Source organism: Poecilia reticulata, chromosome 19, assembly GCF_904066995.2.
Source record: "Poecilia reticulata chromosome 19, P_reticulata-male-v2, whole genome shotgun sequence".
Taxonomy (NCBI): domain Eukaryota; kingdom Metazoa; phylum Chordata; class Actinopteri; order Cyprinodontiformes; family Poeciliidae; genus Poecilia; species Poecilia reticulata.
The window spans coordinates 15,978,504-15,993,176 of NC_088848.1; the positions used below are offsets into that span (position 1 = coordinate 15,978,504).

At 38.7% G+C, this 14,673-nt stretch overlaps 3 protein-coding genes and 1 long non-coding RNA gene across 15 annotated transcripts in view; 3 read left to right on the top strand and 1 right to left on the bottom strand.

Annotated features, from left to right (window-relative positions):
* The window catches only part of LOC145549073 (uncharacterized), a 138,820-nt gene that overhangs the window by 70,632 nt on the left and 53,515 nt on the right, over window positions 1-14,673 (bottom strand). The window lies entirely within an intron of this gene.
* Window positions 478-3,649, top strand: LOC103481783 (uncharacterized). 3 transcript variants are annotated; one of them, XM_008437534.3, is made up of 3 exons: window positions 478-1,213; window positions 1,298-1,455; window positions 2,394-3,649. In XM_008437534.3, the coding sequence occupies exons 2-3, from the start codon at window positions 1,347-1,349 to the stop codon at window positions 3,524-3,526; spliced, it is 1,242 nt and encodes a 413-aa protein (XP_008435756.1). In that variant the 5' UTR covers window positions 478-1,213; window positions 1,298-1,346; the 3' UTR covers window positions 3,527-3,649. The 3 variants fall into 3 exon arrangements, with proteins under 3 accessions (XP_008435756.1, XP_008435758.1, XP_081456568.1); XM_008437536.3 differs by having other exon boundaries at window positions 1,309-1,455; XM_081600442.1 differs by having other exon boundaries at window positions 478-1,455.
* On the top strand, window positions 5,124-8,919 carry LOC103481786 (uncharacterized). The gene is made up of 3 exons (XM_008437544.3): window positions 5,124-5,459; window positions 5,564-5,796; window positions 7,062-8,919. Exons 2-3 carry the CDS (start codon window positions 5,679-5,681, stop codon window positions 8,381-8,383), a joined length of 1,440 nt encoding a protein of 479 aa, XP_008435766.1. The 5' UTR covers window positions 5,124-5,459; window positions 5,564-5,678; the 3' UTR covers window positions 8,384-8,919.
* On the top strand, window positions 9,877-14,247 carry LOC103481785 (uncharacterized). 3 transcript variants are annotated; one of them, XM_017310744.2, is made up of 3 exons: window positions 9,877-10,210; window positions 10,291-10,507; window positions 12,525-14,247. In XM_017310744.2, the coding sequence occupies exons 2-3, from the start codon at window positions 10,405-10,407 to the stop codon at window positions 13,625-13,627; spliced, it is 1,206 nt and encodes a 401-aa protein (XP_017166233.1). In that variant the 5' UTR covers window positions 9,877-10,210; window positions 10,291-10,404; the 3' UTR covers window positions 13,628-14,247. The 3 variants fall into 3 exon arrangements, with proteins under 3 accessions (XP_017166233.1, XP_008435764.1, XP_081456564.1); XM_008437542.3 differs by having other exon boundaries at window positions 9,880-10,210; window positions 12,468-14,247; XM_081600438.1 differs by lacking the exons at window positions 9,877-10,210; window positions 10,291-10,507 and adding an exon at window positions 10,557-11,281 and having other exon boundaries at window positions 12,468-14,247.

Below are 14,673 nucleotides of genomic sequence, written 5' to 3' on the forward strand. Positions count from 1 at the left end.
ATTTATAATAAAATAATGGAGACTCAGTTCCATGTAATACACACACACACACACACACACACACACACACACACACACACACACACACACACACACACACACAAATAAGTATTAATTATTTAGGATTGCCTTGTGGCATAATTAAAAAGAATGAAGTAAAATTCGCCTGTTGTGTGAACGTAGCCTTTTACAAGCTTTACATACAGAATATGTTTATTTCGGGTAGCGTTACCATACAGAGTTAATGAATGCCACCAAAAGTATAAAAGCAACCTATAATCAGGAATTTCCTGAATAGTATTACTTTCTGTGTCAAGTGTTATGCCATGAAAACGCAGAAGGTTCATGTGAATAGAAGAATATCATTTTGTTAATTAATTCTCATCCCTTTGTAAGGGCTTTTTATTGAACCTGGGAAGAGGTTGTTTTTCTTTTCTTCTGAATCTATTGTTATCCTTTTGTTTTGAAAATCTCCAACCCAAGCAGCGTGGGCATAACCACTGCGCATGTGCGCCCCGTGGAGAGACTCCTGCGGTCTGCAGGTAGACTGACGCGTTTGAACGAATCGTTTTGTCCTTTTAAGATCATCAGATTTGTTCCGCTCAGATTACGGGCCCTATGTGCTGCTTCCAGATGAGTAAGTTTGGGTCAGAGATCCAGCAGGATGCAGGTAACGTCTCCCAGCATTCACCGTACACGTCAGATGTGGGGCAGTCTAGAATGGTTCTAGCTACGCTTTGTGGCTGTCCATATGCGTTCGGCGATTTTAGATGTATTGTCCTGAGTATGCTCTCATGTGTAATCACACTCACTGGATGGGCGTATTTATTTTTTCATTACAGAAAAACGAGGCGGTCTTGCTGTGCATCATATCACTGCATAGGTAGCTCAGCCTAGCTGGGTTCCAATACAAAAAGTTTAGGTTAAACATGTTATATCTCAGTGTGTGTACTATATAATCATTTTGAGGATTTTGCTTCTACATTATGTGATTTATTTGAAGCCGACGTTTTCTGTACAGAACGCAGTTAGCCTTCATTAGCAGAGTGAATGGGCTGTTAGCCGCCGTGGAGCTAAAGAAGCTAACAGAAGTGAGTTAATCGGTTGATGTTCATCATAGAACAGAGAGACTGGAGACATTTCAGAGTGAAGCCAGAACTACTGACTTGAGGCATCATCAGACTCTGCTCAGCGTCGCTTCAGCCGTGCCAAGGTTCACCTTTTCTGCTGACATCCTTTGTTAGATCAGGTGCTGCATCATTTTTGATGATTCATGGCTGAAACCTTGACCTGCTAGGACATGTGAAGGTTGTAAACAAGGATCGTGACGTCTAAGACGAGTGAGGATGTCTGAAATGATGAAGGTGGAAGCAGATGAACCTGGAAGCTTGGAGCCCCTCACACCTGCAGCATCCCCATCAGAACTGGAGCAGAAACAAGACCACAAAGATCTCAGTGAGTGACACAGTTGTTGCCGAGTTGGAGGAAATTGGCAAGTTTTAGAATCACTGCAGGGCTTTGAAGAGTTTTACACACACAAACATACAAAAAAGTCAACAATAATATATAAATATATATTTTTTTTATTTTGGGAGAACCTATTATTTACTCTTTCATTAATACCCTCCTGCCTTTAAAAGACTGCGACTGTCCCTTTGACCTGCATGTTGAACTCATAAAAGGCACACCTGTGTGTAAATAGGAGGCAGTTGAGTGTAAGGAGACGTCAAATCAAGTGAAAAATACTTTTTCTTCAGAGAAGGCCCTTTATTATTTGTAGTTTGTGTCCTCTCAATGCCGTTTACTGCTCCTATACCGTAATTAAGTCAGTAATTAAGATTAATCGGAAACAGCAGAACTGTATCCCAGTTTTGAATGATTGAAAAAGACAGTCAAGATCAAGTCTGATATCATTGTATCTGATATGTTTACACAAAGTCACCTGATTTATATTTTTGTATTTCCTCGTGGTTATGAGGATAACATAAATTTTGATGAAATAACAATAAGTTTGCTGATATCTGAATATTCCCCAGAAAATGGCAGACAGACCATTAAGCCATGCCTGTTTTGCTAATGGACGAGGGAAGGGTTCTAAATATTGTTTATTGGCACTGTCTCCTTTTTGTCTTCTTTGAGGTAGTGTAGACATATCTCTGATAGTGAGCAATGGGCCATAATCTCTCCTAGTTAACCAAAATGGCCAGTATCAGCCCTTAGTGACGCCTTCAAAATATGATACATACGCCAACTGTTGAATATCATCTGAACAATTTGTATGTTTTTTTTTCATGTAAAAATAGATTATGGCTATCATCAATTTATGTAAAGGAATAATGTTTTAAAAATGGTTAACAAGCATTTAATATACATTCATGTTTTGATGTTTCCAGTCCATCAGATGTTTGTGATTAAAGTGGTTCCCCATGACTGGAGCCTCAGTTTGAACCAGCAGGATCCAGATGACGCTCGCATAAAGGAGGAGGAAGAGCAACCGTGGATCGGTCACGAGGAAGAGCAGCTTACTGTCAAGATTGAAGATGAAGAGAAACCCGAACTTTATGAGATCAAAGCAGATGACGTAAGAGAGACGGAATCTCCAACCAGCAGCTCAGATGAAAAGACGGAAACGGAACCTCATGAAGAGGACAGTGGAGGATTAGAACTGGAGAGGAGCCAAGATCCAGCATGCTCTTCTCCGCAAACTAAGACAACTTCTCACAAAAGAGTTAGGACATCTAAGTCGGCTGTAAATGGCGTTCAAACCGAAGAGAAGCCATTTTGCTGCCACGTTTGTGGAAAAACTTTCAAGCGCAACGCTCATGTTAAATTACACATGATGACTCACACTGCAGAGAGAGAACATACCTGTGATCTTTGCGGTAAGGGATTTAAAGAAAAGAGTTTCGTTCAGACACACATGAGAATACACACTGGAGAGAAACCATTTTCCTGCAATGTTTGTGGTAAAGGCTTTCATGCTAAAACATATCTGAAAACTCACATGAAGGTCCACTCAGCAGAAAAACCTTTTTCGTGTGATATTTGTGGTACAAGATTTAAAAGAAAGGAAAATATAAAAAAGCACATGAGGATCCACACTGCAGAGAGACCGTTTGTTTGTAGGGTTTGCAATAAAGACTTTTCACTGCAAAACACATTGAACAGACACATGCGTGTTCACACGGGGGAGAAGCAGTTTGTTTGTAATGTTTGCAGTAAAGGATTTTCATTGAAGCATAACCTGAAAAGCCACATGGAAGTCCACACGGCGCCATTTAGCTGCAGTGATTGCAGTAAACGTTTCGTGAAAGAAATCCAGTTAGAGCGACATGTGAGAGTCCACTCAGAGGAGAGGCCGTATGGTTGCAACTTCTGTAAAAGTAGATTTTATCAAAAGTGTCAACTTGAAAATCACATGCGGGTGCATTCAGGGGAGAAGCCGTTTGTGTGCACGGTTTGCAGTAAAGGATTTTCACAGCTTGGAGATATGAAGAGGCACATGGGTCTTCATAAAGACTCTTAACTAAACATCATAGTTGTCAGCTAATCTGTCAGTATTTTTCTGAATAATTTATGACTACCTGATCTCCACGTTATCACATTTAATTAAAATAATTGAAAAAATAAATAAAACGTTGAAACATTACATTTGGTCCTGAGTGCAACTCTTTCTGCTTTAAATTTCATTATTTTACAACTCGACATCATCTCCAATTGGGCTGTACAGTAAATTGCAATTATATATGTGCAATATTCTTATCCAAATTACTTTTGGAGTGCAATAATTGTTGACCAATATATTACAAGTGTCATGAATGCACATTTTGCATACCAACAAGGCTATGTGCACACAGCAGGTCTTGATCCATTTTATTTTTTTCACTGAAATCCAATTATTTTTTTCATTGGTTTTTATACGAATTAAATGCAACTCCAGTCGGACGTCTATGTAAAAGATTTATGGCTCCAAAGTGACCTGCGTGCAGAGAAGTTGCAATACATGTTGCACGGCAGCGCACTATTTACCGTTTGGCACCAAAGTAACACAGCTGACCAAAGTGTCAGCGCTGCTTTCTTCAGCCAATGTTTATGTATGGATTTACAGCCATCTGGCTTCCTCTGATGCAGAATTATAATGCATGTCAATTTTATAAAAGTCAAATAAAATGTGTCAAGTTTCACAAATGAGATTTTTTTTTTTAATTGGCTGAAAAGATTGGAATTGGACCGTTCAGCATGCTGTGAAAAAAATCAGATCTGGGTCGCATATTGACAAAACAAAAAAATCGGATTTAGGTCGCATGTGTCTGCTGTGTGAACATAGACTTAAGATATTCAGCATATCGGACTCCGAGTGTCCATGTATTGTGGGAGATGAGACACTGACCGTTAAAGGAATCATGGTGTTTGTGTTATTTAATGACAACAATCATTACATTGACCAAGCATTTATTTGAGTCAGTATAAATGTCTGGCTTTGTTTTACTTCTCACATCTGTTTTGATGCTGTTTTTGCATATGACAGAAAATCCCTAAAACAATCTCCAATTCATTCTGTATTTACTGCATTTTGTGCATTGTTTATAAAAACATTTAAAAAATAAAATGTACTTATTGCATTTATTTATTCAAGCATTAAAATGATGTATGTTTCACTTACCTATTAATTAGTCCTCCTCAACCAGGTGCGTATTGGGTATCTTCCTAATATGAGGGGAAACACTGAGGCTTCAACTACATTCAGTCACTGACTAAAAATATATTCTCCCTGGCTCCTGATGATCCTTTTTGTGTTATTTCTTTAAACTACTCCTTAAGTAGGTTACCAATTAGGGTGATGGTTCGGTCATGTAAGTCCTTCAATTGCTTATTTGAAAAAGATTGTTTGGTTCCTGCATTTATTCACTTCAGCTGCATTTTCCTCTAACATTTCTGAAGATAAAGCTTTTGGGGATTTTGGTAGTATATAAATAAGTCCAATACAATTATTTGTTTTGTAGAATAAACCAACCAACCGTCCTAAGCATAGCAAAATGAAAACTGGGTAGAAAGGTGTCCCGTTTTCATATAAATTGTTTTATTTTGAAAAGCTGATAGTTGATAGCGGAAGAGGTTTTCCAGTTCAGAACGTAACCGTCTGTTGTCATGTTAGCCTTAGTTGCTAAGTCCTGATAGTAAAACGTCCTAAAGGTTGTGTGTAATTAATATGCCAGTCTTTTCTTGACAGTCTTAGAGAATATTTTTCTTACGGATCTGTTGGGTCGATGCGATTATTTCTAGCATTAGCTCGCTGTTCGGAACGTAATTAGCCTTCATTAGAAGAGTGAATGGATTACTATGTGGAGCTAAAGTAGTTGATACCAGAGACTTAACCAGTGTTTTTAATGATGAAGTATTTAAAGCTGATGTTTTAAAGCTGCATATGGGACAGAGTGGACCCAGAAGTACCGACCAAGGTATCAGACTCTCTGCTCTGCAGCATCGCTTCAGCTCTGCTACGGTTTACAATTAATGTTAACCCACTTTATTTGATCAGTGGTTGATTTGTGTCTTATTCCAGTTTCAGGCAGTGTAAAAACACAATACGAAGGCCGGATGGCTGAAACCTTGATCTACTTAAAAATGTGAAGGTTACAGACAAAGACTGTTAAAAGGAGAAGTCAAGTGGAGTGAGGATGTCTGAGCTGAAGAAGACTGAAGCAGATGAGCCTGCAGGGTTCAGCTTGGAGCCACCTGTACCTGCAGCATCCACATCAGAACTGGAGGAGGAAACGCAAGACGACAAAGATCTCAGTAAGTGACTCACATTTGATTGTCTGGATTGAAGCTGATTATATCTGACTGAAAATCTGACTGCTGGAAGCGTCAGAATGAAAAGTAAATTCAAGCCAGCTGACAGCCTTGGGCCCCCTTAACTCATGGCATTCTGTAACCAATAATAATAATACAATAGTTTAATTCTGCTTCTGGAAGGAAGTGACGCATCTCTAAGGTGGCATCAAAAGTGAACAATGGCTAATGAGTATATAAAAAAAACCTTTAAATTTTCATTTGATTTTTACAAATGCAAGATCTTCCCTTTGATCATACTTTTAATGATCAATCGGAATATCTTTATTGCAATAATGTTAAACCCTCCTTAGATTTGCTAGCCTGCTTTTCGTATGTTTTCCACTGGTATGTTGATGATTTGTATTTAGTGATGAGTTCCAAGACTTAATCTTTAGCTTCCCCTTCTGGCAGTTTGACTAGACTTCATTTGCAGCTTGAAGAAAGAAGCCAAATTCTAGTAGTCTTTCACTCCAGAGTTGCCCTGAAAGCCAGGTTTGAAGCCAGTGCGAGGATAATAACAAACCCCCACCTGGGTGCTTGAGTTTTCCCTCACTTTATGAAGGTGTTCCTACTGTAAGGCATTCAGTTCCAGGAGGTAGAACTCTGACTCTCAATCAGCTTAGTAATACTCACACAAATCCACTCTAATGTACATTAAAACTGAATGATTTATAACTGAGGAACCGACCTTGGCTTATGTTTGATATGCAATCTTGATGGAGCTAATTAGTCTGAGTGGACCCATCATCAGTGTTTCTGTTGTCAATCATTTATGGCAGTTCTGCTCAGGTCCAGCATTCTAAACGGAAAGCTCCAAAGTTTTTGCAGGCACCAGAAAGCGATAATACCAAATCTAATCTGTGTGGAGACTCAAAGGTGATCCGGGCTGATAATCTCCTTTCTCTCCTCCTAACTTTCTTTAAATAAGTCCATGATTTCTAAGTAAAAATGATGGATAAAACATTTATATTTGATTTTCAGCAAGAGAGACATTGATCCTCCTGTTGATAAAGTATGGCTTCAGTCGTGTGACAAAACTCTGATTATTGAAGGCTTTAGAATTTCCCTTTAAGTAGTTACAATTAGTCGTGATTTTAGACGTCTGCCTTTACATCTTCTTTGTAAATGATTAAAAATGTTCTTATACTAATTATCAATTTAAACATAACAATTTGTAAGGACAATATGCCAGTCAGTGATGATCCTTTGTGTTGTGATGTTCTCAGTCCATCAGATGTTGGTGATTAAAGTGGTTCCCCAGGACTGGAGCCCCGGTTTGGACCATCGGGATCCAGAAACCTTCCGCATAAAGGAGGAAGACGAAGAACTGTGGATCAGTCAGGAGGAAGAGCAGCTTACTGTGAAAACTGAAGATGAAGAGAAACTTCCTCAAATCAAAACCGAAGACATCAGAGAGACAGAAGCTCTAAGCAGCAGCTCGACTGAACAGAGGGAAACAGAACCAGGTGGAGAGGACTGTGGAGGATTAGAACCAGACTGGAGCCAAGATCCAGTAGGTTATTTCCATAAAAGTACGGTGATGGTTGAAGGAAAAGGTAAGACGTCTAATCTGCCTCCTCAGCATGAAGTGCACACAGGAGAGAAGCCATTTGGTTGCAACATTTGTGGAAAAAGATTCAAACTTAAGACAAACGTTAAGTTACACCTGATGATTCACACTGGAATGAGAGAACACAGGTGTGATCTTTGTGGGAAGGGATTTAGAGAAAAGCCTTCTCTTCAGACTCACATGAGAGTCCATACTGGAGAGACTCCATTCTCCTGCGAAGACTGTGGGAGGAGATTCCATGCCAAGAGAAATCTTAACATTCACATGAAGCTCCATTCTGGAGGAAAAGCGTTTTCTTGTGATGTCTGCGGTGCAAGATTTAAGGTAAAGGAAAGCCTTAAAAAGCACGTGTGGATCCACACTGAAGAGAGACCTTTTGTATGTAGCGTCTGCAATAAAGGTTTTTCACAACAAAATATCCTAAAGAGACACATGCTTATTCACACAGGAGAGAAACACTACATTTGTAGTGTTTGCAGCAAAGGATTTCTGCGACAAGGGGATCTAAAGAGTCACATGCGCGTTCATACGGGAGAGAAACCGTTTACTTGTAGTGTTTGCAGTAAAGGATTTTCACAACAAGTATATTTGAGAAGGCACCTCGATATTCACAACGCACAATTTAGCTGTGGAAATTGCGGCAAGTGTTTTGTGAAGGAGACGCAGTTGAAGCGACACGTGAGGCTGCACACAGAGGAGAGGCCATTTGGTTGTGATGTCTGTAAAAGCAGGTTTATTCAAAGGAATCATCTTGAAAATCACATGAGAGTCCATTCAGGAGAAAAGCAGTTTGTTTGTCATGTCTGCAGTAAAGGGTTTTCCTTGCACGGAGATCTGAAGAGACACATGCGTGTACACACAGGAGAGAAACCGTTTGTTTGTAGCGTTTGCAGCCAGAGATTTTCACGACCAGCGTATCTGAGAAAACACATGGATGTTCACACTTTACCTTTTCAAAGCTTTAGTGATTGTAGTTAACTTTGTATGAAGGAGTTAGAGTTAAAGACTCAAGACAGAGAAACCTTTTGGTTGTGATGTTTTTAGTATTAGTATTTTCATCGTGATAAGTACTTAACAGTTCATCAAGGAGAGAAGACAGTTTATTTCCTTATTTTGCTATAAATGCTTTTTTTCATATATAGGTGTTCAAAAGGGCTGCAACTTATTATTTTGATGTCAAAAATAAAAACGTGGGCACACCTTCTGTTACCAGTGCTGTGAAATGTTTGACTACGCTCTCAAGTTTGCACATCTGATAAGTATGATCAATGTTTTGTGTGGCCAAATTTATCAACCGCTGTTGGGAGTTTTCTCGACGTGGGATGCCAAAACTGTGCAGTAGATTGTTCACGTTTCTTTGTTTATTGAATTTGTTGTCAACTCAGGTCTAAGCCTTTTTCATCCTGAAAGAGAGATGAGAAATCCACTTAGAGGACTGGGTAGAGGAGAGAAAGCCAGTAAACTGACCATTTTCATGGCAATCAAAAATAAAGTGACAAGTTTTTGAGACTGTTTTGTAAGTTTTGTCTTCTATTTATCTAGAACTGAAGTGACATGTTAGTAGATGAATTATTATGCTTCATTGAAACTAGAGACTGAACAGCCTTGCACTTAATCAAAGTGTGTAGCACAAAAGTTTATTTAATGTTCTTTAAGTTAGGTTTATACTTGAAGCAAAAGATGAAGCATTTTAGGTTATTTGTTTTCAGAAATAATAGATTTGTGCAAAAGAGTCAAACCAAGTAAGAGCAGCAGTTTAAGACAGATTTGCAAGAACTGTAGTTCTGACAAATATTAGTTTCTTTTTGGTTTAATATTTTTAAGAAGCTCTGTGTCCTTGTTCTTTATTCTTGCTTATCATTGTGGTGCAGCACATTTGTTAAAGTTTTTTTAAGATACAAATAAAGTTGACCTTAATAGAAATGTATTGGTTCTGATCATTGCGCAGAATAAATTAACAAAAATCCAGGATGGATTCTACTAAGGGAATCTGAACTAATTACAGCCCATCACTTTATCAGATTATACTGACCACTTAAAGTGCTTTACATTATAGCGACATTGTAAAACCTTTAAGTCTGCCAGGCTTTACATACTTCCCAATGGATTTTGTAAGCAATCTCTCTCTCTCGCTCTCTCTTTTTTTTTTCTCTGTCTGTGGTGACTGATACCTTTACAGCTGTGGTTTATACTCTGTTGTAAAAACTATGTCAAGCAATGTACATTGGAAGCCTGGTGGAGTTTTATGCCTGACATTCTATTTAAATAAATAATTCAAAAGAAGATAAATCACATTTTTTAATTGATACTGGTGAAAAACCATTTATTAGTACTTCAAGTATTTTACGAGCAAGTGATGAATTTGTATTGATTTTAGTTGTCTTTTTATTTTGAAAAAGTGAAAGTTAAAAGAGGAAGTGGGCTTTACGAATGAGAGATTTACTTGTCATTTATTGGTCAATAAGCAGGAAGTAACGGTCCCAACAGAAAAACACTCCGTGCGCTACAGTTTTCGTGAGGATGTCGCTTCTAATTATTTGTTTTTAACGCTTGTGACTGTCTAGTCGGAGTTTCAAGTTCAGAATGTAGTTGATCTTCATCAGTAAAGTACATGGACTGTTAGCCACTGTGGAGCTAAAGCAGCTAACAGAAGGGAGTTAAAGTTTATGCTTTAGTACTAGAAAACGAGACTGCAGGAGGAAGACCACATCGCATTTGGACATCTCCTCTAACTTTGTTGTCCAGCTGAGGTCCGAGAGACCGGGGACAATTACAGAGTGGACCTAGATCTATCTACTGACCAAGGTTTCAAGCTCTCTGCTCTGCAGCATCTGTTCTGTTCAAACACTTTATCTGATCAGTTGCTGATGTGTCTCCAATTCCAGTTACAGGAGAAAAAAGCAGGGAGTCCAGGTTATGTGGCTGAAACCTTGAACCACTGGAGCATGTGAAGGTTGTAAACAAGGATTGTGAAAAGGAGAATCTCGGGTGGAGTGAGGATGTCTGAGATGATGAAGGTTGAAGCAGATGAACCTGGAGGATTCAGCGCAGCTTCAGCGTCCAAATCAGAACGGCATCAGACACAAAACAGCCAAGGTCTCGGTGAGTAACACACATTTGTCTGTCTGGATTTGAGCAAGTTAACTCAAACAGGAAGTTTTGAAAGGGCTGCTGCACTGTAGGAAAAAAAAATGTAAGTGATAAATATGTGTAAATATTCTAGCAATCATTGATTGCAGCAGAGGCAGAGTTTGCCCTCGACAGATCAGCTCTCCATCAAGTTTCCTTAAACATGATGCAACAGTAGAAATATTTTCTAACCTGTTCGGTTTCGAAACCACTCATTAGAACAGCAGCCAAAAGGATGTTTTCCTCACCACAACGTGGTTAAGTTACTTAATAATGACTTAATTTTGTGGTCTGTTCAGGTCTTCTGCCTGGGGCATAATTTGAGAGCAGATGCCATGCATATGATTTTTCTGTTATATGTTGATATTAACACAAAAAAATAATAATTTTTATGATGATATGTTAAAATATTTATACATTTATGTTAATAACTATTAACATAAAAACTCATGTAGTAGAAAAGTAGAATGTGCAGTCATGGCCAAAAGTTTTGAGAATGATTCAAATGTTAATTTTTACAAAGTCTACTGCTTCAGTTTTTATAATGGCAATTTGCATATACTCCAGAATGTTATAAAGAGTGATCAGCTTAACAGCAATTAATTGCAAAGTCAATATTTGCCTAGAAAATGAACTTTATCCCCCAAAACACATTTCAAATTCATTGCAGCCCTGCCTTAAAAGGACCAGCTAACATCGTTTCAGTGATTGCTCCATCAACACAGGTGTGGGTTCCGAGAAGACGAGGTGAGCGCTACCACCAGTCTTGTCTCATGCCAACTGTAAAGCATCCTGAAACCATTCGTGTGTGGGGTTGCTTCTCAGCCAAGGGAGTCGGCTCTCTCACAGTCTTGCCTAAAAACACAGCCATGAATAAAGAATGGTACCAGAATGTCCTCCGAGAGCAACTTCTCTCAAACGTCCAAGAGCAGTTTGGTGATGAACAATGCCTTTTCCAGCATGATGGAGCACCTTGCCATAAAGCAAAGGTGATAACTAACTGGCTCAGGGAACAAAACATAGAGATTTTGGGTCCATGGCCTGGAAACTCCCCAGATCTTAATCCCATTGAAAACTTGTGGTCAATCATCAAGAGACGGGTGGACAAACCAAAACCTAGGAATTGTGACAAAATGCAAGCATTGATTGTACAAGAAGGGACTGCTGTCAGTCAGGAGTTGATTGAGAGCATGCCAGGGAGAATTGCAGAGGTCCTGAAGAAGAGGGGTCAACATTGCAAATATTGACTTGCTGCATTAACTCATTCTGTCAATAAAAGCTTTTGTTACTCATAATTGCAATTGTATTTCTGTATGTGATGAAAACATCTGACATACACACATGAAAACCAGAGGAAGGCAGATCATGTGAAAATATAATATTTGTGTCATTCTCAAAACTTTTGGCCATGACTGTATAGAAATACGTTCTACAGAATGTCGGCAAACTTTCTATGAAGCATTGATTTGACAGAAATGCACAAAGTCTTTTTTTGCAGAAACCAAAGGCAGTGGGTCTCTTTAGCAGGCAGACTCTTTGGTGACTCTGCTTAAAACAGAATTTGTTCTTTTTAAGGTTCAACCTTGAGTCAATTCGGCTGACTTTATGTTCAAAATGATCCTTCTTAAATTCAGTGCTCTTCAGATTAGCTTGTATTAAAATGTGTTTTCCCACCAGCCAACAAACACAAGCAAGCCACTGCCATGATTTAACTAGTCACCCTGCAGTGTCTTGTGAGAGTTTGACAAGATGATGCTCAGTGAAAACCTGACAGACTTTTAAATTAAAGAATTTTTTAAAAGTTCAGATTTTTTTTTATTTGTAAATTACTTAATTTCTCAAATAGTTTTTCTTTCTTAAAATTTAGGAGAAAGCATGGCCACTTTTTTTCCCAAGCAACAATTAATCTCTATGTGTCTGTCAATGTTCCCAGTCTGTTGGATGTTGGTGGTTAAAGAGGAGGATCCCCATGACTGGAGCTCTTTTTCAGACCAGCAGGAGCCAGAACCCCCCCACATAAAGGAGGAAGAGCAGGAACTGTGGATCAGTCAGGAGGAAGAACATCTTGCCGTGAAGAGAGAGGATGAAGAAAAACCTCAGTTATCAGAGCTTCATCACCTCACAAATGAAGGTGACGGAGAGGCAGAAGCTAAAACCAGCAGTTTATCTGAGCATGTGCAAGCAGAACCTGACGGAGAGAACTGTGGAGGACCAGAACTTAACAAGAATTCAGATCCAGTCTGCTCTTCCCAACAAAGGGGACTGAAGGGTCACAGCACAGATAAAGAAACTATAATCTGTCCCAAACCTAGGGATGAGCTTGAAATTGGTGTCGCAGTGAAACCATTTGGTTGCGACATTTGTGGGAAAAGATACAAACAGAAGACTTCAGTTAAATTACACATGATGACCCACACCGGAAAGAGAGAACATAGCTGTGACCTTTGTGGTAAAGGATTTAAAGAAAAGCGTTCTCTTCAGGCTCATATGACTCTCCACACTGGAGAGAGGCCATTTGCTTGTTGTGTTTGCAGCAAAAGATTTTCATGCCAGGCCATCCTAAACAGACACATGCATCTTCACACAGGAGAGAAGCCATTCATTTGTGGCGTTTGTAGTAAAGGATTCTCCCGACAAGCCAATTTAAGGAGACACGTGCGTGTTCATACTGGAGAGAGGCCTTTCATTTGTAGTTTTTGCAGTAAGGGATTTTCACTGCAACAGAATCTAAAGAATCACATGCATCTTCACACGGGAGAGAAACCGTTTGTTTGTAGTGTTTGCACTAAAGGATTTTTACAACAACTTAATCTGAAAAACCACATGGAGGTTCACAAAGCACCATTCACCTGTAGAGATTGCGATAAACGTTTTGTCAAGGAAATCCAGTTACAGCGACACGTGAGGCTCCACACAGAGGAGAGGCCGTTTGGTTGTGATGTCTGTAAAAGCAGGTTTACCCATAAGTGCAACCTGGAAAGTCACATGAGAGTCCATTCAGGAGAGAAACCTTTTGTTTGTGATGTGTGCAGGAAAGCATTTTCACAACAAGGAGATCTGAAGAGACACATGCGTGTTCATCAGTGCGTCTAGTCTTCGTATTGGGCAGTGGTTAATGCTGCTGTCTCACAATAAGAACGACATAGATTTGAATCCTGGGTGTTTTTGTGTGGAGGTGGCATGTTCTCTCCACACAACCGTAGTTCTCTGGGAACTCTGACTTCCTTCAGCAGTCCCAAAATGAATATGTTAACTGGTATCAATCAAAGTCAGTTAAGTTTATTTGTATAGCACGTTTCAACAACAAGGCAGTTCAAAGTACTTTACATCATAAAAACACAAAAATACAAAGTCGTAGAACACACAGTCAACAATTGAGACATTACATTTTGTCAAGTGCCATCGTTGCACATCAGAATATTGATTAATATTTCATTTATAATGTTTCAAAAGCAACTCCATAATGGGTGGGTTTTTAGTCTAGATTTAAAGGAACTCAGTGTTGGTATGTTTAAAGTAGTTTGTTTTGTCTGTTGATTTAATGATTTGGATGTTGGTTTGTGATGAACCTGGTGACCTATTTCTGAACCCTCTCTGCTTTCTGTAAGGTAGAAGAGAAGAATTGTTATTTGCTGGTCCATATAAATTCCCAGTAAATTAAAAATAACATAATTATAAAAACATGAATTTGAAAATAAAATATTTTTTGTGTGCTTCTTTGAACTGCTCAAATCAGACATATTTAATACAACTTGTGATTTTTTATTTTTTCTAATATGTAAGAATGGGATTCTTTTATGTGTTTTTGGCAGCATGAAAGCTGTCACTTTCTTATTTTCCATTGATCAAATGATCTGTATGTTTTTAAAATGAAAGTCCAAAATAACTGATTTTGAGACGGTGTTGATTTAATGTTTATATTTTATTCTATGGAGATCTGTTTATTCCCAGCAGGTCAACGTTTTTGATATGCTTGTACCACTTTTTCCTAGTCACTTTAGCTTCAATCTTACAAACGGTAAGAATTTAAAAAAGAACATGCAGTTTCTATTCTCTGTTATAACCCATGTCACCTTGACCAAAACGATAGATTAAATAACTGATGTGTATATATTGTTGAAAAGACATATAACATTACA

Excerpts from the sequence above, each read along its gene's own strand:
- LOC103481783 (XM_081600442.1), top strand. The coding sequence starts at position 1,347 with ATGTCTGAAATGATGAAGGTGGAAGCAGATGAACCTGGAAGCTTGGAG. Across the intron at positions 1,456-2,393 it reads ACAAGACCACAAAGATCTCA|TCCATCAGATGTTTGTGATT; the intron begins GTGAGTGACACA and ends TGATGTTTCCAG.
- LOC103481786 (XM_008437544.3), top strand. The coding sequence starts at position 5,679 with ATGTCTGAGCTGAAGAAGACTGAAGCAGATGAGCCTGCAGGGTTCAGC. Across the intron at positions 5,797-7,061 it reads GCAAGACGACAAAGATCTCA|TCCATCAGATGTTGGTGATT; the intron begins GTAAGTGACTCA and ends TGATGTTCTCAG.
- LOC103481785 (XM_081600438.1), top strand. The coding sequence starts at position 11,164 with ATGAACTTTATCCCCCAAAACACATTTCAAATTCATTGCAGCCCTGCC. Across the intron at positions 11,282-12,467 it reads GTGGGTTCCGAGAAGACGAG|TCTGTTGGATGTTGGTGGTT; the intron begins GTGAGCGCTACC and ends CAATGTTCCCAG.